General features: G+C 42.6%; 1 protein-coding gene across 2 annotated transcripts in view; it reads right to left on the bottom strand.

Annotated features, from left to right (window-relative positions):
• Iswi (nucleosome-remodeling ATPase imitation SWI) overlaps positions 1-23,595 on the bottom strand; it is a 51,655-nt gene that overhangs the window by 12,331 nt on the left and 15,729 nt on the right. For both annotated transcript variants that reach the window (XM_037428908.2, XM_037428910.2), the window contains exons 8-15: positions 23,072-23,387; positions 18,921-19,132; positions 17,314-17,599; positions 11,232-11,500; positions 9,667-9,777; positions 9,333-9,446; positions 5,790-5,915; positions 526-642 (exon numbers count right to left, since the gene is read on the bottom strand). In XM_037428908.2, the coding sequence (XP_037284805.1) occupies positions 526-642; positions 5,790-5,915; positions 9,333-9,446; positions 9,667-9,777; positions 11,232-11,500; positions 17,314-17,599; positions 18,921-19,132; positions 23,072-23,387 (1,551 nt within the window). The remainder of the gene's footprint in view (positions 1-525; positions 643-5,789; positions 5,916-9,332; positions 9,447-9,666; positions 9,778-11,231; positions 11,501-17,313; positions 17,600-18,920; positions 19,133-23,071; positions 23,388-23,595) is intronic.

A 23,595-nucleotide genomic window follows, 5' to 3' on the forward strand; every position in this document is an offset into this window, starting at 1 on the left:
ACCGTACAAACAAAAGAAACGGTCCAAATCCGGGAGTCTCCCGGCTAATCCGGGTGACTTGGCAAGTATGCAGATTTCTGTTTGCTGAGAGCCTACTGTACGTCCACTTTCAGCAAAGAAAAATTATACTTTTCACATAGTCCACAGAAAGTGTCATGCCGAGTGACTGGTTAAACGTGGTGGTGCCTTCAAAGCGATAATATGCAACAGTATACAGAAACTTGCTAAATGAAGACAAATTTATCATGCATGAGGTTCAATGCATCCGAAGCTCTATATATATATATAGGTCTTTCTGAGCCCCTACTTGATACAAATAGCAAAGACGAGTGGTGTACACAATTGTGTGCATAGCGTGTCAAAGGGTTAACTAACCTATCTTGAATACACAATTATCTACATAGTATCAAAGGCTTAAGCTATCTTGAACAAAACTAGACAACACACAAACAGGTTACAATGGTCAGGGCTGGCACATTTTTTCCAACCCAAAGGCTTTTCGTAGAAACAATGTAAGCCACTTGCCTCCTCGGGTGTTTTTCCCTCAACATCTCTGGCAATGCTCTCAATGTCATCACGGCCATACTTTTCATTGGCTTTGATGAACTGGTTGAAGTCTCGCCGAGCCCAGTTAGTGAAGCCCTACAAAGAGATGTAGAATATTTAAAGTTAGGATGACACAAGGCAAACTTACCTAGCACAGAACTTGTATCATTTCTCATGACCTAAGTCCTGTCTTTTTAGTCACACGATTGCATTCCCCCTGGACAACTGAAACATGGCAGGAGATCACCTGAGCAAGTAAAAAAATAGCCCTGTTCATATTGTCAGCAACATCCTTCAATGGGAAGGTCACTGACCATTCACCTTATAATGCCAGTCTACAGTGCATGCTTTGGTGCAGGACTGTGCGCATCCGCCTTGAAATGGAAATGCCTCTGCCTTCTAAAGTTGCGCCCAACTATCTTGTTAAAAGCCCCCTAAACTACCTCCACAATTTTTTAACACAAGTAAACGCACGTATCGAATACACACCTTGCCCTTTTTCGACATTTTGGCATTCCCAGCATAAACCACGATGTAACCACACACACCTAGTAATGTCAGCAAAATGAAATTTCTTTGTTCGCAGGTACAAGTGCTCCCCCCTCTTCCTCCTTGCACTGTGAGGAAACCTTCAACCGGGAGGACAGACGAGCAAAAGAATGGAGCACAGTGAAGGAAAGGGGGAAATGAGCAAACGCATCATTAGGATCATCAACACGCGCAACTCCACTTTTACAGAACCACTGAAAAATTCCAACGGCTGCATGTTTACTGAACACTCGTGCACAACTCCAAAATCACAACCAAATTTTAATGTCTGGGTGGTTTAGGGGCCCTTTAACCCTTTCACTGCCGTGTTTTGGGGTTTTTTGGCAGAGAAAGGGTGAAGGGTCACGCTCCAAGGTAACAGACAGAATATTAAAGTTTTGAACTTCATAGTGGCACTGTAGTGTGCCCGCAGCGACAGGCAATGGCAGCGTAATTACAAGGACAGAAAGGAGGGCTATATTGAAAGCCACATGTCAACACATGCGGGCAGTAAATGTCAGTGGAGACAGGGTTTCCCCATGAGAAGTGTGTAGCTTGCTTGAGTAAACATTAACGAGCAGGTAACCTGCAAAAAGGCCCAGAAAAAACAGACCCCATGTGCAAAGAGGCTAAACGCCATTTTTACCATCGCAACACAGGGTTTTCATCATTCCTTTTTTTTATTTATTTATAGAATAACTTGCAGCACCTTGAGGGCATTATTGCAGGGGGGTAACACGATTAATCACGTAAAAGCACATATGTTTACACAAAGACAAAGATAAAATAATGAGCTAATAACAAAGCGGTGTATGCAACAGAGGCGACATATGGAAAATTTGTATGTAAAAACAGCTGGAACTAGGAAAGTGTTTTACAATCTGCTATACATTTAGGAAGTCTGTTCCAAGGCGTGGAGGTGTGAGGAAAGAATGAATAATAAAACAAATTTGTGTGGCATCGCGTTTCAAGTACCTTACAGTCATGATCACAACGCATAGAGATGAAGTGAGGGGGAAAAATGTACAAGTTTTTGTTAATACCTGTGAGATCTCAGTAAATACAGAAAAAAAGTTCCAATTTTGTTGCTAAGCGGCGTTGGGCTAGGGTTTTCCAGCCAAGGTTGTCCTTAATTTTATAGTTTATAGTTGTAATTACCAGAGACAAACCTGGCTGCGCGATTCTGGATACGCTCAAGTTTATTTACAAGACAGATGGTGTCTGGGTCCCACATGCTGTGCAAGCGTACTCGAGTAATGGACGAACGTTCGTATTATAAAGGTATTCTTTAATGCTCCTGGGGGCTTTGTGAAAATTGTGTCTAAGGAGGTTAAGCATTAGGGAAGATTTTAATGTAACATGTTCAATATGCCTAGTCCATGACAGATTTTCTGAAAAATAAACGCCAAGGTATTTGTAATGCTGTACCCGTTCAAGTGATGTATCGTCCAAATGATAGTCCGATCTCACAGGCAAACGTTTGGGGTAAAAGATATAAACTGACATTTAGTACTATTCAAAGACATACACCATGTGGAACACCAAGTTTGAATTTTGTTTAAATCAGTTTGTAGGCTAATGACATAGTGTTCGTTTATTATGTTCCTATAAATGACACAGTCATCTGCATATAATCTGACATTGCAATGAAGACCCTGCACAATATCATCGTTATAAATCAAAAATAACAAAGGTCCCAAAACAGACCCTTGCGGCACACCTGAAGTAACTGTTATTCCAGTTGACGTACAACCATTAATTATGACGTGCTGTGTTCTTCCGGAAAGGTAATTTTTAATCCGAACAACTATTGCCGGATGAATACAGAGAGATGATAATTTATGCAATAACAAATCATGAGCAACAGTGTCGAAAGCCTTTCTAAAATCTAAAAAAATGCAATCAACATGAAATCCTGAATCATAGGAGTATAAAAGATCATGGCAAAATTCAACCGACTGCATTCTGCAGGACAAGCAAGACCTGAACCCATGTTGAGCAGGTGAAAAGAAACCATTGTTTTCGAGGTGTTTCATCACAGAGCTGTAAATGATATGTTCTAAAGTTTAAACCACACAGAAGTTAGCGAAATCGGTCTATAGTTTTGAATAGAATGTTTGGGACCACTTTTATGAATGGGAACAAGACCTACTGTTTTCCATTGAGTTGGTACAGAACTACTGTGTAGAGATTCATTGAACAAGACAACTAAGAAATTAGCAATTTCCTGAGGACATGCTTTGAGTACCTTGGTTGGTATGCCATCAGGACCTCCAGCTGAATTGTTTTTCAAGTTACTAAGGAGCTTAAGAACACCATTGTACGTGACAGCGACCATGGGCATATTCTCGTCGGGTAAATCTGGAATTACCGGATGTTTATTAGCGCACGCGTTGGATAACGCAGATTTAAAATAGGAGTTAGAAGAGCAAGCCTTTTTGTAATCGTCAAAGACTGCTTCTCCGTTTACCAAAAGATTTGGTATCGCGTTCGCCTCTTCACTGTTCGCTTTAATGAATTTCCAAAATTCTTTAGGATTATTTTTAAGAGCTACATCAAGCGATGAAATGTATTTCTCCTTATTTATTTTAATTAAATGTTTTATTTTGTAGCCTATGTCATGCTTTCTTCAGACACACCCTGTTTGTGCTTTTTAAAATATGCAGCGTAGAGGCAGTGTTTCCTGCTAATTAAAGTTCGTATTTCCTTGTTTACCCATGGTTTGTCGTTGTGGCATCGACTTGTTACGAGTTTAGAAGGGATGTATTCTTCAACTAAATTCATCAATGTATCACGAAGAACAGACCACAATTCATCAATGTTGATTGACTCGGTCATTTCACAGAATTCAGGGTAGAAAAGACAAAGCTTTAGAGACAATGACGCATAGTCATCTCGCTCATAAAAATAAACTTTTCGAGGTTGTTTTTGGGCTGATCTCAATGATGTTTAAGTGTAAGTGGCGACGACACAGATCACTAATACCTGGGATGACAACCACATCATGTAGCAACGACTCAGAGTTAGCGAAAATCAAATCCAGCATGCTGGCGGAAGAGTGACCTTGTCTTGTGCACTCAGTTACGAATTGAGTCACATAATTTGTCGTGACAAGTTCTGAGAAAGAAGAGGACAGTGAACTCTAGTCGGAGAACACAGGTTTACCAATATTCCAGGCAAACAGAGGCATATTTAAGTCTCCTCCAAGTATAAAGCCGCAGTTTATTGTATTTAAAAATTGAGATAACTCATCGAATGATTCTGGGTTAGTCGAGCTAAGGGATCGGTAGAAGGAACCAACTGCAAAGCAAGTTCCATTGTTAAGTCGGACCTTGCACCAAACGGATTCTGAATGATGAAAAGTAGCGGACTGTTGACGTTCATTGGTAAGTATAAAAACACCGCCACCTTGTGTGTTCCTATCAGATCGGTATACATTGTAACCAGGAGGAGTGAGTGAAACAACTTTATTGACGATACGGCATAAAGGGGGAAGGGGTAGGGGGATTAAAGCGAGACACTAGCGTACTCGGACGTCCCGGAGCAGCAACCTACTCGCGTCAAACCCGTGGGGGCGCCGCTTTCGGCCGCTGGCGTTCCAGGATGAGGAAAGACTTCTAAGTTAGCAATGGATTAATGTAACCAAGATTCAGTTCCAATAACTATGGAAGGTTGCGTAGTAGACAACAAAGTAGCGAATTCATCCACTTTATTTTTGAGGCTGCGGAAGTTTACCAGCTGTGTAGTTAGAGATAAGTTGCAAGAAGGGACACGTTTAGAGCTCGCACTTGCGGCTTTTTGATTAGCAAATTGCTTGCCATGTAGCTATCTCTTGAGTTCCGTCACCGTATTTTCTGCAGTGTCATAGAGAAAAGTTTTATTTCCCATATAAAGTTTATCTAACCGTAGTTTCAAAGGGAGTTTCAGACCTTGAGCATATTGAGTCAACTTAAAGCGCGCCTGTCTAGTAGCAGGAGCGAAATCCTCGCGAATCACATAGTTTTTATCCTTCAGCTTTGATCGGGAATACAAAATTTGTTTCTTAACCTTAAATCTAGAAAATGATATGATTATCGGTCAGTTCCTTCCCTCACATTACTTTCCTAATCTGTGAGCACGTTCAATATTTTGTGTTGTGACAGTCTGATCAAGCTCTTTCTTGAAAAACGCTCTTGAATTTTCCTCGGATTTGTGCCAACTTTCATTTGCGTTGTCAGGCAGCCCAAACACTATCAGGTTGTTCCTACGAGACCTGTTGCCACTATCTTCGAGAGACGTTCCGACTTCAACCAGTTTCTGTCAATTTTCAGATAAGCTTTCTTTCACTATAAGAAAGTTGCTCTGAAGAGCAGCAACGGTACTCTGCAGTTCCTGAAGAGAAAAAGCAAAAGCAGACTGCTGTTTCCTCGTTTCTTCTAGTTCAGCAAAAGGCAAGGCTGATAGGCAAGGCTCAAACACTGATAGGCAAGGCTCAAACAAATTCACCGTACTGCAATATTGTGCCACTGAAAGAATGTATATGTGGATGATCCAGAAAGTATCATTCCGTTTCAAGCAGCAGTTTGTTTTAATTGGGGCTGTGAGATGAGTACACAACTGTGCCATAACTGAAATGCCCCGTCCTTCAGAGAGTCAAGATGTGATAAAAAATACAAACAGGTACAGCTTCACTTTGCCGCACAAAATAAAAAAAAACTTCCAAGCGGGTAACCCACCTCTGTGAGAAGCTTCTCCTTCTCTGCAAGCTCCTCCTCAGTCAGGGGCTCTGACTCGTCAATCTTTGCCTGTTCTTCCCGCTGAATGCGACCAGCATCAGATCCTAGATCAGGATTTTTCGGGACCTGAATGCAATAACAAGGATATTTATATGAATGGAACAAACACCATCTTTATTGTTTCACCACTGTAGTTTATGACTACAGGTCGACATGAAAGCTACTGTCCCCCAGTCTGAACAAGTTGCACTGCCTCCTGAGTATGCAGAACCAAATAGCACAAGGCTTAACTTTATTGAGTCAACACAGAAAGTTTCTGAAATGGTACAGTAGAATGTCAAAGATACGATTACAGTTGATGCAAATTTTGCAATGATACGAACTTTACGGTTCCTTCGAATGGACTACATTATACAATATACGCCGTGATTCGGTGTAATACGAACGGGTTCCCCAGCCACTGCGGATGATACAAACGCATGATTGACCACTGCACACGAACAGCACAACGCGGCTTGTCTGCGGCGGGAAGGCCCGTTCACACCGTGCCTCAAAGGAAGTGAACACAGCAAAGCTCACACAAAACCATGCCACAAGGCTGACGCAAAAGAATCCGCCTGAGACCAATTTTTCTGTCACGCAATAGCAGATGGCCTATGTGCATCACGGTTCGGGCTACACCGGTTGTACTAGGTCTCAAACCAGGTGATGTAAACAACTAGCCGCAAATGCAACATGGCAGCAATGGCGTCAACGGTGGCTCGCATTGACGCTACCGCGAATTACCCACGCAGCACAACAAAGCTCACAGCCTTGAAAAGGACGCATTCATCGAGAGCCTGGTTTGTATTACGATCGCTGCGAGCACCAGACGTAGAAGAAGATGCAGCAGCAGAGTGTCAGCATGCCCTAACGTGTACGGCCGGCTGAATCCGTCGCCGCTGCTGCCAGCGCGCCTGCTGGTGTCATTTCTGCAGGCGTATCTCCCGAAACAACGTTTGTACCAGTGTAAACTGTTTCTTCCGAGTGCTTTTCATGCATAACTAGAACTCAGTACGAATTATAATGATCAAGAAACAGGCAAAATGGAATGAATTCTGAAGCAGCAAAGGCGGCAGCGGTAGGCACAAGGAATGTGAGCAATTTTCGGCGGGCACAGGCGTAGTTTCGCAGCCGCTCTGGCATTTTCACTTGAATTCTACAGTATGACTGATTTTTTTTTAGTCGACTTCGCGGCGCGTTTTTCCGGCCGCTTAAGCGGCGAAGGGAGTTAATTTCCAATAAGTTTTGCCACTTTCCCTCGCTTTAATGCCAAGTGCGAACGCCCTTTAAGCACCAGCAGCATGAGTGAGGAAACTACGGCACATTATTGAGGGACAGTGAAAGCACGAAAGTTCAAAAGAAGAGCACAAGACTTTTATTGAGCAAGTAGTAGTTGACCTTAATAATGTTCCTGTTCATCTTCATCTGTTTTAACTGGTTTTTGGTTCATACCAATACGGGACGATACGAATATTTTGCGTGCCCTTTCCGAATTCGTATCATCGAGATTTTACTGTATGAGCAAAAACGCCTGGTGTTTTATGTAATACAGCCATTTGCTTTGGTCACTGTTGAAAAACCTTAATGCAAGTATTAACACCCTCAAATGCAAAAAAGAAGAATGAGCAAGACTCTGCAACTGCTTCTGCGGCTTGTTGCTAACAATACCGAGCACAGTTTACTTCTACTGTATGACGGCTCCCCCAAAGTATTATGTACTAGAATGGGGCAGTGCACCATCTTTGCAGGAAACCAATAAAAGAGCGGTGGTCGCTTTAGCGATGACACCACCAGTAGGGCACCACCGTCGAACCGTGTGCCCAGCGCCCATAATTTCAATCGTACTGCTAATCTTTTTGCAGTTTTTGAGTAAAAAAGTCACATCACACGATTGAAACTGAGAGTATCTGCAAGATTAAAACACATCCAACAAATTTCTATGCATTAATAATATAAACCAAGCTGCTCCTGCGTCGTATGAGCTTGCACAATTTCTATTAAAGAACAGGGACCCACACAGTCTGCTTGCTTACTGTTTTAACTGCGGAAGGAATAAAAAAGCATTCCGCTGTTCATTCCATGCAGATGTACCATGCCTAGCTGTCAGACTAATCTGAGTTCTTAGCGATGAAATGAATTAGGAGTTCCGAAGGATAATGTGAACATGATCAGGTGAATTCCACAACCACCCCTCACCGAAATTAGCTAGAAGAGTACCATCAAACTTAAATATAGGTTAAATTTGTTTTCAGAAAAAAAAAAGAAACACAATGAAATCTCGACCCTCGTCTTATATACCGTCCATTGGCAGAAAAAAAGTGTAAGTCTCGCAACGATGGGCAGCTGAAGTCAAAAGCCTCCATTGCCATTATGAGCATCAGCAGCAGAGCCATTGGGCAAGGCTAGCCAAGGCCTACAGTGATCTAGTAGCGCCATTTAGCCTCGGTTATCTGCTGTCAGTCTGCAGTTTTCTTTTTTCCATTTCCTTCGGAAATGAGTGGTAGTCGACGGCAGTTTACGATAGTGTTTCAAGAAAGAAGTTATCGAGTATGCCAAAGCGCGGCAACCTGGCGGCGCAACGAGAATTCGGTGCAGTGGAGAAAAGCATCCGATACTGGAGGAGCCAAAAGAAGTGCATCACATTCTGCAGCAACCAAAAAAAAAAAAAAAATGGTTTCGTTGGACGGACTCCAGTGCACCCCGAACTTGAAACGCTACTTACCGAATTTGTCCGGGAGCTGCACGCAAGGTCACTACCTATAACAGCAGTGTGCATCCGCTTGAAAGTTCTCGAGATAGCACGCGACTGTCAGCTCACGAGGGTGCAATTCAAGGGAAGCGGAAGGGCTTTGTGCCGAGGCGGCGTACTTCCGTCTTTCCGCAAAAGATGCATCAGTAACATATTGAATGGAACAGAGAACAATGGACTCTAGAGCGTAACTAGTAAAAAACAGACGTCGTCGGACTTAAGTTCGGACGAGTCTGAGTGACAGCTCTTTGTGGCTTTCCAGCATTGAACTACATAAAATAAGTGTCTAAATAAAAAGAAATGTCACCACAGTGCAGCTGGTTGTGTTGCGTATTTGCCAAGGTAAAGGTGCGCCGTGACACTTCGCAATTTTTTAAAATTTCTTTTTCGGATTCAATGCTTGGGGGGCCGACCTATATTCCAGTCTGACCTAGGTATATAACGGTTTTTACGGTAAGTAGTCGCGAATTAAAAAAAAAACACTCATGATGAATACTTCTGTACTTTTTTTTACGACCAACGCAGCAACTACAGCTACCAATCTCAAAGGCTTTGTATCTCCGGTTCTCACAAGTTACTTCGGGGAAAGCCGACAGGTGATGCAACAGTAGTACAGTGTGCTCTGGCAGTGCTAGCCACCATTGCAAAAAGAGCCATGCTTTCGCCGCCAGACGACACACTGCCTCATTACAGTACACCATACCCAAAGTGGTGAATGCCACATTACTAGACAAACAGTTTTTCACCCGCACCTTGTAGCCAATGGTTTTGCGATAATAGTAAATTTCCTTGTCAAGCAGCTCAAACAGCCTTGGAGGAAAGAACTGGAAATCCTGGATGTTCGGCTGTTTTGGTGGTCTGGGTGCCTGTGTGGTAAAAAGGAAGGAGACGATACAATTAGAACTGGGACGAGTAGCCCGAGACAATGCAATATTGCTTTGGTGGCTTCCATAACACTAGAAAAACACACAATAATTATGCAGAACAACTCAGGAACACTGCTAACAGCTGTCCTATTTAGTTCTGTGCAGTCCTTGTGAGAGTTTGCTTGTACATTATTGAAGCCTTCAATCAGTACCAACTCACCTTGGGGGCTTTTGGTTCGCTCACACGCAGGGCCTCCCTGAAGTACGCGTCGACCGCATAGTTGGCCTTACGCTCCCGTTTGGGTGGTTCGATCCAATTTAGCCCCCCACTCTGCAAAGAGAAAAAAAAAGCAAATACTTAAGCACTGCAGCAAGTTTACTGAAAGCGGCAATGAGAATTTACGTGCACAGTTGACTACCGATAATTCAAAGTCACTTAATTAGAACTTTCGGTTAGCTAGAAGTCGACAAGTGGTCCCATCAGTTTTGCATACAAACCTATAGGAAAAATGCTCGGTAATTCCAAGTTCAAAGCCCATAATGCTGGTTAATTAGAAGTTCTTGGTCAGTCGAAAGCCTCGAGGTGGTCGTAATTTTTCAATAAAATGGTGAATTTTTATGTGCCAAGACTGCCATTGGACCACGCTGTTGTCGCCATCGCCACTGCTCACAGTGCCACAGCTCATGAAACCGGACTGGTGCTGGCCGGACTGAGGCGCCGACGCGGACTGATGCGCCGACGCGCGCCTATCTCTCACTTTGCCCTATGGATGGGGAGGAGGGAGGGATGGTTAGGTGCTTGTGCGCGCGCGCTTATCTTTTGATGGGGAGAATCGTGTGCCTTCGGCTTTCACTGGAACGTCTGCGTTAGTTGCCGGGCCTACAAAAGTCACTTCGGCCTCTGCACAGGCTACGTTTGCTGCACGTTTCGATCCGCTTGCCGTTCTCAGCGCGACATTCCAAGTTGTTGCTGGCGTATTCATTGCTTCACTCTTACAGCAAAACTGTGACTTGTTTTTACGTATTTACTGCCTTTAATCTACCACTGTGTGCCCTCGGAGCTTGTAGATCGCTATTGCGTCACCACGACCCGGTTTCGTGCGTGGCGGTTGCGGCAAACAGTAGTTATTTCTATGATCGCGCCTTGCCATCTACAATTGCATCAGCCACAGTTTTGTACCCAGAGTTTGCGGAAAGCAGCGTTGCTTTTACTGGTTGAGCACCCAATTTTGGGTTTCTGTCAGTAACGTCGTCGCCACACATTATCGTGCCAACAGCGATTGCGGTTTCGTCCACAGCGGTTGTGGCAATGACAATCACATGCACTGTAGAAGACGGTGTGTGACCCGTTTCGCACACATACCTCTGAAGCTTCTAGTACGCTGCTCTCGGCCTTCGTTCGATGGTTTCCGTACGTAAGTTCACATCACCCGCCACGATTAAGAAATGTGTTCGGAACATTCAAATTTAGGCCCAATGGACATAGAGGAATTTGGCAGGGGAATTTCTCGAATTCGTATCTGCCGCGGTTTCACATTATTGAGATTCTACTGTTCGTTTAGATAAACGCCTCTTAAATACGTTTATAATAGCATGCGGTGGGTTCGCAAAAAGCCCGGAGCGGGCTCATCTGCATTTTCGTCAATGCGACCAGATCCCGCACAAAAATTTCCATTTCCGGGACATTTTCATGAGAACCGTACAAAGAAAAGAAACAGTCAAAATCCGGGAGTCTCCCGGCCAATCCGGGAGACTTGGTAAGTATGCCACCCTGCTCCACCTCACCTTCTGCTTCTCTCTGTAGTCTTCTCCTTCGAACTTGTAGACAGATTCCTGCGGGGTGTCAAGAGTAAAGTTTCGCAAGGAACCCTCGCCGAGCGATTCCAGCTTGGTCTTAAGCTCCTCGGTCTTGCGCTCGCCCTTCTCCAGGATGGCATCAATGTCCTCATCCGTGATTTCACTCTCCTTAGAAGCAAAGATGTGGTCTGCCCCATGTCGAATCATGCCCAGCATCTCCTCCTTGCCAATCTTGGCCTGGGCGTCCACAAGCCTGCCTGCATGTAATTTCTCCCGCATGAGCTTCAAATCAAATCACAGCACGTACATTAAACTGACGGGAATGATGCTACAAGGTCAGCTTCAAAAGCTCAACACAAAGACATTTCATAATAATAGAGCAGACTCTCGTTAAACAGACGTTGAAGGGACCAGAAAAATATGTTCCATTTAACAGGAAGTACGTTTGGTGAGAGATCAACAGGGTTGCAGACTTTGAGTACAAAACCAATCATATTAGAAGTTAAGGGGAGACACTACTTTTAAAAGGTTTCTTATTTTTTCAGTTAATTTTGAAAGAACTTGGTGAGCTTATGTATATCTGTGTGCTGATTTCAAATATGCAATTGCATTTTCAATATAAGTAGTTATAAAATACGAAATATTTCATATGTCTTTTGGGGAGCAACATTTTTTCTAAACTGAGTTAGTTACAAAGTAAGTCAGCATGTCACAATGAATTGGAATTGTGTGCAGTGCAACAAAAATACATTATGACAATGTAGCATACACTTACATACACTTATGTAGGACCAAGAGTTATGCTGCATACACTTATATAGGACCAAGAGTATGCCAATTCAATCCTGAAAAGGCAATGAAATCCCGCACAAATGCCCCCCCCCCCCCCTCCCACAACGGTGAAAAATGATCGGGCAAGATTTTGAAAAGGGGCACTTGCACGGTCACAAACCAAAATTTAAATGGCGCAAAAAGCCTCTAAAAAATACACACCTATGCTTTTAGCGAAATGCTTTATTGAATACGAATGTATTTACTGTTTTGCTGAACCAGAGGGAATCTTTGAGCGAAATTTCAGCTAGTATGACCAGGTGAAAGATTTTCAGATGTTTTGACAAGTTCCGGCAGCTCACAATGTAACCATGAGACACAAGAATGTAAAAAATAAAAAATGCACATATCTAGAGATATTAAAGGGGCCCTGAAGCACTTTTTCAAGTAACCATGAAATCGATTCATTTAAAGAATGAATTCAACACCCCAAACATTTTAAGAATCCTTCCAGTACGAGCGGAGTCGCATAGAATTGTCGCATGCTGCAATCGCGTTCTCTCTTCTATCATCCCGGCGAAAGTGCTGGAGGATAAGCAGGGAGGGATGGCAGGGACAAGGAAATACGTCACACGCCTTTTTCCATGTGATCGCGCACGCACGCGTGGACAAGTTGCGGCCTCCCGCGGCGATCTCTGTAACGATCGAGCGTGCCATGTTCACATCAGCCAATGGCTGATAGATGGGCTTTCTACGAGCGACTTTTCAGTGTCTTCCGTCGTTTCTCGAGAAAGGCAAAGAAATCTTTAGCTCACTTTGATAATTTATTGTGAATTCCAGGCCACGTGCTGCGCAATAATATTTGGCTCGCGTGTTCTCGGAAGCCTCTACTACTAATCGGCAGCGTTTTCTGACCATGCTCAAAACGTGTTGCAGGGCCCCTTTAAGAACTTAGGTGTCTAGCAACCGCTGCAGGAAGATTCTGTAACAGAGAACTGGTTGTAACACTGTAACAGAGAACTTAACAAAGAACTTGCTAAGTCATTGGCACATATTTCAAATCTTACAAAAAGGGAAAGGGGGCACTTGCTCTAGTAAGGGCATTTGCTCAAGGTTTCACGGTAACCTTCAACATGCTGTCTTTTGAGGCGTCGTAGTCGGCGGCGGCCTAGTGTGACCATGGGGTCTGGTGACTTCATTGGCGGGCGACTCCTCAGTTGATGGTCTGCGTCTGTCTCGCGTATTCGTCAGGGTCGTGTCAGTGTCATGTCGCTCTAGAGTAAACGCGCTTTTACACCAGCGTTTTGTAGACTTACGTGAGATTGGATGCTGGCCTTGCTTTGTTAAAACATTCCAATATGCCGCTGTTGCATTTATTGCTTCGCCCTTTTGGCAAAACTGTGACTATTTTTTTTTTCTCGCAATGGGGTTAGCTTCAGGCCACAATTTCTCAGATCCTTTGCAAGACATGTTCTACCAGATAAAGTAACAGAGGCACACGTCTGTTGATCTAATACTTGATATTTAGTATTGCCGGGCCAATGCAACTAAAGCAACTTAAAGGCAGAAAAATGTTTTATGTGCCTCTGCTATGGCAACCGATGTGGTCACAACGCTGGCATTTACAGCACATCGGCTCTGTTCATGCGCAAAAAACGCAGTATGCGCTTCTGGCTTTAGCTGCTAACATGCCACAACTACGTTTGCTGACTAGGAAGTACATGTTTCCTGCGAAGCGTCGGTGGCTACGGTAATGCATGTTTGTCTAAAAGTCGCGCCGTCCTGCCGATAGGTATCCGCTGCAGTCAGCGAACAGATGGGCGCGCGACTTTGTTACTTTAGCTCGTCGATCACGTCTCGTGAGTGCTCTGACCTAGGTATTGAGAATGTATAGTATGACACTGCGGTTTAGGGTTAGATTGATTGATTGATTGATATGTGGGGTTTAACGTCCCAAAACCACCATATGATTATGAGAGACGCCGTAGTGGAGGACTCCGGAAATTTCGACCACCTGGGGTTCTTTAACGTGCACCGAAATCTGAGCACATGGGCCTACACCATTTCCGCCTCCATCGGAAATGCAGCCGCCGCAGCCGGGATTTGAACCGGTTTAGGGTTAAGGTCTGCGCACTTGGATTGATTGATGACACACACTGCCGGTGACCAACATAGCCTCTATTTCTTGCTGAAGCTAGCGCAACTGAGAAAATTTTGAGGCTAGTCGGGCATATTGGCATTTGGCGTAATTTCACCAAGTTTCATGGTTTTGACGCAGCTCGGAGCAGAAATGGGGATTTGTATCAAATTAACACAATTGGTGCAGCTGGTGCACCTCTGCAAAACATAGTTTACCAACCAGGTTAAACAGTTGCGAGCAGCGCGAGCTCAGATGTCGCGTCTTTTTGCGGCAGAGCGCCATTTGTCGAATACAGGAGAAACTTCTTTGCCTAGAGCGCCCCGCAAGCAGACGGCAAGAAAACAAAGAAAAAAAAAAAACAAAGCGCATGGCCTCCGAGAATGCAAATGCATGGCGTAGAGATACGCCACGCGCCCATCATCTTGGAGGCCACGCAAAGCGCAACCACACTGATGGCGTGTCGTGCGCTCGCAACGTTACTGCACCGCCATTTGACGTGGTGGTTTTGATCATGCGCTTTTTGTTTTTGTGTGATCATGCGCTTTTTGTTTTTGTGGGATCATGCACAAATGTTTTTTATTGTTGATTTATTAAACAACCAAATAGCCATATTTTGAAGAAAAGTTTTTAATAGGGGGGACACGGGTCTTAAAAGGCCGAAAATCACAAAAAAATTACTTTTTGAAGTTGATATTTTCGGAATCTGCAACTATTCTTGCACTTATCTGAAAAGTTTCAAGCTTCTCGCGTCATTAATTCTGGCACAAAATCAATTTATAACACCCATGTGAGATGAATCTAAGCACAAATAGACGAACAACTTGCGCTGCGACCTCCACTCGAAAATGTGGCAATCTTACGTGAAAAAGAAACTAACACCTCGCTGCTCTTAGAGCCTTAAAATTGATGAGCGAGTGCACGAGTGCGGTCTGCGACATCAACAACTCAATCTGGACAAGCCAGAAAATCGCTTTATTATACGACGGATCGCAAATTACGCATGCACATAGGCATCACCAAACTAATAAGCGGCCTAGTCGGCAGACGAGCACACGGCGACCGCATCAGCTCGCAAGTGTGCCTCTGCGGGAAAACATGCAGCGGGCATTGAAAAAACGCCATTTAGGCGACGCAAAACAGAAGGACTGCATGCCGGGTGCCTACTGAGAAAGCTGAATTTGCAAATCACTGTAAATACACAGCTTTTCCATGCTACTGTCTGCCCAAAATGGACTTGTGTTTTTGCATGATTTCTCAGGATTCAAATTTTGCTGCAGTTGCAAACTTGTCTAAAAGATATCTCTACCTCCAGAGCAGCTAGGACTGTCATTTTTACTGTGACATGTAGCTGTATCTTTAGTTTACACAATGGTAGGTGTGAATTTTTGATTGAGATATACAAAAAATTTCAATTTTGCCGGAAATCGGAGCATAAAGTTGGTTTGTCTGCAACACTGAAATGCAAGTTGCAACAAACCTTGCTAGAATTATCAAATAAAAAAAAAGCACTCCTACCGTTGTGTAGCTTACGTTCATTAGTACACAGACATGTGCCAATAGTATCTCTGCAATACAAATTTCTTGTGTCATTATACCGGCTAACAATAGGTAATTAATTTTAGGATACCTCAAAAACTAATTTGTTTAGAGGAGTAGTACGAATTTACTCGCATAATCCTCGCACTTTTTTTGCCGGAAAACTGATGCAAAGTTGGGGGGTGCGAGAATTACGCGGGGAAAACTTTCCACGAAAACGTACAGAGCGAAAAAGAAAACGAAGTGGCCGCAAATCAGGATTCTCACACCAGCAACTTACAGCAAGCTTTAAGAAGTACTAATTAGAACTTACCTCAACAATAAAAGCAGAGGTTCAACACAAGGCAAGATTTATTTGAGACACAAAAGGTGCAAGCAAATAGTCGAGAATCAGAATACCATACGCAAAGCTTTTGGGCATTGCGGGCATAACGGTAGCGTTCGTCGCTCAACAGGAGCCCTCAAAAGGTAAGCGTAGGACGTCAGTATTGGGCTGATGGCTATTTAACAGAATCGTCCGCAGTTTCCTTCTGAAGAAATAAAGTTTACCATCAATCCCAGTTTTAGGCCCACGGCAGGCCCAACGCGTCTTGGTGGCTTTCAGCTGCCGTCACCAGTAGCGAACACAAAACTCGTAGACTACGAAGGGCCTACCAGCGGCCCTGTTGCCGTCGTTTAGTGCACGATCTATCACTTGCAACTTGAAGCAGCCGTGTAGCTTCAGTATCACCCCATAACGTGCCAAGATTACCTACACAGCATACAAAACACGCCACAACGCGCACTGGCCACTTCAGCTAAACTTGGATTGGATTAAATTTGCGTGCAATAGTACGCTTGATGCTTAAGAGATGGCGCCAGATGGCACGCGCTATCATCATCACTGGCTGCAACGAGCACACGACATTATTGCGGCAGTTTTCGGGGGTGCGATAATTACTCGAGGAAAAAAAGAAATCGTATTTTTCTTGGGCGATGTGGGGGGTGCGAGAATTATGCGAGTGCGAGGATTATGCGAGTAAATACCGTAATTACATTTTTGAAATCAGCATCAAAAACTCAATTACACTGTGAATTTTCTTTGTAAACACATGAAAATATCTGGCATTTCGTCTCAAGTACAGTGTCCCCCCTTATATGCTGTACAATTGTTAATAGTTATAGTATCTAAAAAGCAATGTTTCAATGAATAGTTATTGCTCCATTGTTCTCAAAAAGAAGGCTAATTAGTTTTCTTTAACTTCAGAACTGATTGACCTATCTCAAAAATAACTGCATATTTGGAATTAGTGAAGAAAACTAAAGAAGTCTGTGCAGTTTCATTAAATCTCGTAAAAGAAAATCTTGATGACTTTTAAAAACCCACTTCCCCCTTAAATTGGGTACGTCCTAACGAGCTTTGATTGTACTGCTATTGAAACCACTGTCTCTTTGTTTCTCAGTATTTCCAGCAGCAATATTTCATGTCTTACACAGCAGAGCAGGGCATTATTTTACTCGTGAAATTTGCAATTTTGTAGCGTTTTGCATTCACTCTGTCCCTTTAAAGAATATGCAAGTGAGTGTCTCGTTACTGCAAACATCAACAGTTCACATGGTATAGAATAAGCAACACAAGTGTACCTTGCTGGATGACCACTGTGTCAAGTCGCAGCTTCACCTCAGCTCTCTCGACGATGCGTTCCTCAACAGTGTTCTCGGTGATCATACGGAACACACGCACAGCTTTTGTCTGCCCAATACGATGGGCCCTGTCCATAGCTTGCAGATCAACCTGAGGGTTCCAGTCCGAGTCAAACAGAATAACAACATCTGCAGTTGCAAGGTTGATGCCCAAGCCACCCGCACGAGTCGAGAGCATAAACAAGAACTTGTCGCTGTTGGGCTTGTTGAATTCATTGATGGACAACTGTCAAGAAAAGGACGTAATAAAAAGCTCATGAAATACTACTACTCAGGTCGATGAAAAATTGTAAACAAAGTGACATAGACGACAACAGGTAATGAAAAAAAGTAAAGAAGTGTGTCTTCTCATTAGAAATTGAGAACATACAGCATGCAACACAAAAACTGAAAGACATGAAGAAAACAGACTCCATAAAGATTTTGAGCACTTTTCATGTTCATGTGCTCACAAAGCCATGTTCATGTGCTCACAGATCTCAACCTAATGTTCGAGTGCTGACAGAGCTTTGCTGACAGCTAATTACCTTGACATCTATAATGTTGCTTGAAAGGTTAAAAGCAGACAAATCAAGAACGATGTTTGCTGTGACAGAACCTCAGGATACCTCTGCAGTAGCAAATAGACAGCCAGTGACTTATATCTGATTATTTACAGTGACACATGAACACCTTCGTACCGTGCAGACCACTTATAACGTAACTGCGTGCAAACTTTATAACATGCACACTGTTCTTGGTTCAGTGCTTGAGCGCGATCTTTTCAACGCCCAATCTTCATGTTGTCATGAACAAACTTGCCCCAATAACATGTCTTAACGGCAGGCTATGCCTAATCGGTGTTGGTTGCATTTCGGTAGTGATCGTGTACAATCTAAGTTGCGGTTTGGTAAGAAATGAACAAAGCTCTTTGCAGTGGCTGCACTGGAAGAGAAGGGACACATATCATTAATAAAAATTAAGGTGACACATGCAGCACTCGAATGGTGGTTTTCATTTCGATTACGATGTCTTGAAATGAGTGCGCACTCGTGAAATTGAGCGGCTGGTGTATTTCAGCACACGAAATTTTGAATGTGATTCAACGTAGTTTCTCTGTAATGCGCATAATCGAGGCTGAGAAGTAGTTGGCAAATTTCTGCAACAGTGCTCTCTTTTGTTGGACCCACTCCCCCCCTTCACGTTCATTTCGTTGGCAATGTGGGTGCGCGATGTTAATTTTTTTTTTGTAACACTCAAAATTTAAATGATTCTAAGTATCACACATCACGTGCTTTGATTCTTGGTAACAATAGACTGCATGCTCAACCCATTTTGCACAACATTCACACTTGAAAAAGGTTGCTTTGGTTACAGTGCAGTACCACTTATAATGCGGAAATTCACAACAACCACGATTTACATTATAAGTGATCAATACTGTAGAAAACCTGGGCAGGACCTAAACTTTCAGTTCTTTGTTTCTCATAATGATCGTATAGCACCATTACTGTAAGCAATAAAAAAAGAAGTTGAAACAAATTATATGCATGAAAAGGATGTCTTACTGTTCGCTCTTCATGAGGTGTCTGTCCATCCAGACGACAATAGCCATAGCGTCGCCATAGGCAGTAGTCTTCTAGGATGTCAAGCATGCGGGTCATTTGAGAAAAGATGAGCACCCGAGAGCCCTGGGCCTTCAGCTTAGGCAGTAGCTTGTCAAGGATCACCATTTTTCCACAGTTGTAGACTATGTGCTCATCAGTCGTGTATGGGGGTCCTAGAAAGAACAGCAGCATAGTCAAAGTGAGCCACATCAGCTTATACACAGTCAACATCAAATTTTTAAGGCCTTCTCGGAACTACGAAATCAATCAAAAATTGTGCAGCCTAAAAAAACAAATTTATGCCTAGTTCCTTCGCTCAAGCAGTCAAATCTAGGTTTGCGCAAAGAGTAAATTTTAGTTTTAAAGCCAATAAAAGCCAGTTATGATTTAGTTTGAATAATTTTGAATCGAAGACAAATAATAGATATCAGATATTATAGAGAAAAATGAGCCTGTTTGTCATGACCCAACTAATACAGACAATTCTTTTTTTTTCTTTTTTTTTCAAGTTGAAAGAAGGCATGTGAAAATGCGATACGTTTTGGTTTAAAGGACATTAAAACAACTTTGAATGACAGCTGGATTTGACTTTTAGTGCAACGCAAGTGATAATCTGAAAAATATGTAACATTTTAAAATTTACTATACTAGGAGCATATAAGCCGTCATAAGGAGCTTTCAATCTAAAAAGTAAGTATTGATGCGAGGTTCATTTAGCCTTGAAGTGAGACCTCACGGTCGTGCGTAGTTTTCCTGAAAAGGTGAATTCACAGTGTAGCATCCCTCCACTGCAGTCAAACTACCTTCACAGGAGAAGTTACATGCAGAACAATATACATCTATTCATTCATTTCGAATACATTCAAATTTCCAATAATTCCCACCTTGTTTCATGCTCGTTCAAGACGGGTGGTTTTCTTTTTGTTTAAGCATTCAACAGCAGTTCTAACATGCGGGAGATGTTATCTTATGCACTTTCCAGGCGATGGGGAAGGGCCGACTCATTTGATCTCTGGTTCAGCAGCGCTCGCGCGCCGCTTTTTCCAGCTTGTGACAGTTATGATGTGCAGGGGAATGTTATCAATTTGAACTTGTTACGGAACATGGCGAGAGTGTCCATATATACACCCGTCAAGAGTGCCCCGTCAAGAGTGTAAACCCGTCAAGAGTGTCCATATATACATAAACATAATTGTTATCGCAATAATAACACCGTTTTTTAATGTAAAATAAGTGTTTTGGGTTAGCTCTGCCTTCAGTCCTCCTTTTGTTTAATTTGCGCATTTATTTTCCGAGTTTTTGTACCGAACCTGCACGTAACGAAATCCTCTTTGTAACAAATTTTTCCGGGAATTTATCAATTTCGTTATATCCAGGTTTAACTGCACTGCCCTAGCTGCCGGAAGTTGTGAAAGGCGTATCTGGGGCCTCTTTCTTTCACAGAACAGTAATCATCTATCTCATGTGGCTTGCTTGCATTATCACTGCACACCCCGTACTCCTTGATCCCGATGGTGCGGCCATCAGTGTGGCAGAGCACTCTTGATAGAAAAACGACGAGTGCATAGTTATCCACGAAAGAAGCCAGATAAGGAGTGCAGCTGTGTAGTTTAAAGACGCCCCCAATACTCGTGTTTGCCTTGGAGTGTTAACCAGTGAGAACAGGGGTGAAGGAAAACGTTAAAATGTCGGGTTGAACATTCCAAAGCTGATAGTGTGAGAACAGTGATAAAATAACCATCGAGGGGGCTTTAACAATTGCTTAGATTTAAGTACGCAGACGTTAAGAGGACACTAAAGAGCAAAACGATTTTTTGCGTATTAGTAAGGTACAATTTCCCGATTTTGTAAATATCACTGTTACCGCAACACAATCCTAGGTGAGCGAGAAAACACCACAAAAAGAAAAAGCGGGTGGAGACGCCCCTATGAGATTCCTGCACCGAAAACTGTGATGTGATACTCACCGATGCTGGTAGGTAGCATCAGTGAGTATCGCTACCGGTCGGACGTGGCAACCCGGGTGGTTGCCTGAACTCTGAATGGGTGCAAGTCGTCCACAGTTCTATGATAGTAGCTATGGAGGGGTAGAGGGATCGGATTGGGCCAATGTCTCGAAAATACGAAAAATACATTTTGTAACTTACTTGTCAAGTCATGTGCAGAGATTAAGGCACAAAATTAAAAAATGACGCATCAACCTTAAATTTCTCCGCTAATAATGAACTTGTGACAGTGAAACGTAACCATTAGACTTCTCAGAGTGCAGTTTATCAATCTAAACTAAGTCATTGTTTCTCTTTAGTGTCCCTTTAACTGTTACATTTTACCCCATCGGAATGCGACTGCCATGGCAAAAATCAAACCAGCAGCCTCGTGTCACTAGTCATTATGGCTGGCATACAAGACGTTTTGTAATAAAGTGCTACTACATAAAAAAAGGATTAAAGAAGATTTTCAACATAAAGATTGAACGCTTAACTACTTAGCACGCTCCTGCATTTCCTGGCGATTATGAATTTTGGCATTTTTATGTAATAAGAGACTAACATAGATAATAAATGACTGTTTTTAACATACCAACATGTAAAATAAAAGACTACTGGTGTAAAAAATCGCATCTCTTGATTATTCTATAATCGACTTGAATTCAAAGCTATGCATTCGTATTCGATTCACATTAAAAAAATTGATATTTGTACACCCCACTTCTAATTTATAATGCGTGCAAGTCTGATAAAATTATCTGCAAATGCTGGAAGAAACCAGTCAACCGCCTTGCTCTAACTCGGCAGTAGTTCCAGCTCATTTAGAGCTGCTGTGAAAGGCAACAAAGCTCAAAAATTATAGCACTTATTGATAACTGGGAGTGCTTAGTGCCACACAATAAAAGAACCTTTGATTTGACTAAACAATTTTTTCTTTCTCCTAAATCTCTTGACAGAAGACATAAATTGCTGTCCTAAATTTATTTAATTTAGTATTGATACAATACTCTTTTAAATGAATGATGAAGTGTTCATCAGAGGTAATGTGAATTTCCCTAAGCTACCATGGTTATTATTTGTGAACTGCTTTGTTGTTTACAAACAAGTTTCCAAGTTCCTAGCCTAGCTACAGAATTTAGGTATGTAGCTAAATATAAACAATTCCTCAAATTCTCCGTCCGCTCGGTGATACATCATTAGGCTGGTGCAAATAGTAAATATTTGGTTCGAAGTGAACCCAACGCAAATTGTGATTTTGGTCAAGTAATTATGAATCGAATTTGAATAGTGTACATCACGTATTGTATTTAAAAAACTAGCATATTTGTCAGAACTTAATCAACCAGCACAATATCTTCTTTTTTTTTTTATTTAGACAAGGCATGCGCAAATGCCATTTTTTATCAAAAAAGAAGAGGAGGCAAAGAAGAGCAGGATTTAACATTTAACATAATGATAATAATGACCTGGTAAATATGATAAGTTTTAAAATTCACTGTAGTTAAACCATGTAAGTCAGTTCAACACACATTTAAACGCCGAAAATGACGAGTCCCTGTGGGGGCGATAGGATATGTTCATTCAACCTTAAAGTGGGACTTCAGTGCAGATTTTCCCTGGATATGCTTCCACAGCATAGCGCCCATCCGCTGCTCTGAAACCACCTTTACAGCCGTTACAAGTTGTTTATGTACGTTACTTTGTTCCTTTCGAATACTTGAAAAATCGGCATAAATTTTGATGCGAACTCAAATAGTGCAATATTCATTCGAATAATCAAAGCAATCGAACAATCCAGTAATCACTGCCAGTAAAATTTAAGGCTTTTATGGCAATATCAATTGCATTCTAGATCATCTTTTCTAAGCCTTCTTTCCTTGGCAGAATTCTACAGTTGAAGCCCATTATAAGGGACTTGCAAGGGAAACATTCTCTCTTTTTATATGCGGTGTTTCTTCAAAGCAGAGTACCACATATGCACTTTCCTATCAACCCTCATTTCGAAGCAGGCACACTGGTGTTTCTTATACTCAGTGGTCTGTTACCACGGTGTCTCTTATGAAGGGGTTCAACTGTGTATACATAGTGCAGGATGGTGGCATACGAAAACATCAAAGGACCCACCAGGCTCTGCCCCGTCGAAAAGGTATGGATGGTTGCAGCACTTGCGTAGCTGCATGAGGATGTTGAGCAGCCGCATCTTGTCAACTTTTCCAGCTCCGTTAACAACATCAATGTCTTTCAACAAGCACTTGGTGTACCATTCGCGCTGCATCTTCGACAGGCCAACATAGATTTTCACTTCCTTCTTAGGAGGCAGCTTCTTCTCCACCTCAGACTTGAGCCGACGCAGCAGGAATGGGCGCAGCACGGCATGCAGTCGCTCCACGAGGTGATTGTCACCCAGGCAATTGTTGGTGTTGAACCAAGCATCAAAATCCTGCAATGAAACATACACATACAGTGAGCGACGCCAACGTCGACGCCGGCGGAAAAATCCAGCCGAGAATGTCTATATAAATACTATCGCAATGAAATTGTATTGTGAAAATTCTTAGAATCCTCAGCCCATACTAATTGTTCGCTTCAGGTTCGTCGTAATTATACAGGCAATATAAAGTTTTGATATAGATACACCATTCACAAGT

Source organism: Rhipicephalus microplus, chromosome 2 (assembly GCF_043290135.1).
Source record: "Rhipicephalus microplus isolate Deutch F79 chromosome 2, USDA_Rmic, whole genome shotgun sequence".
In the NCBI taxonomy this organism is placed as follows: domain Eukaryota; kingdom Metazoa; phylum Arthropoda; class Arachnida; order Ixodida; family Ixodidae; genus Rhipicephalus; species Rhipicephalus microplus.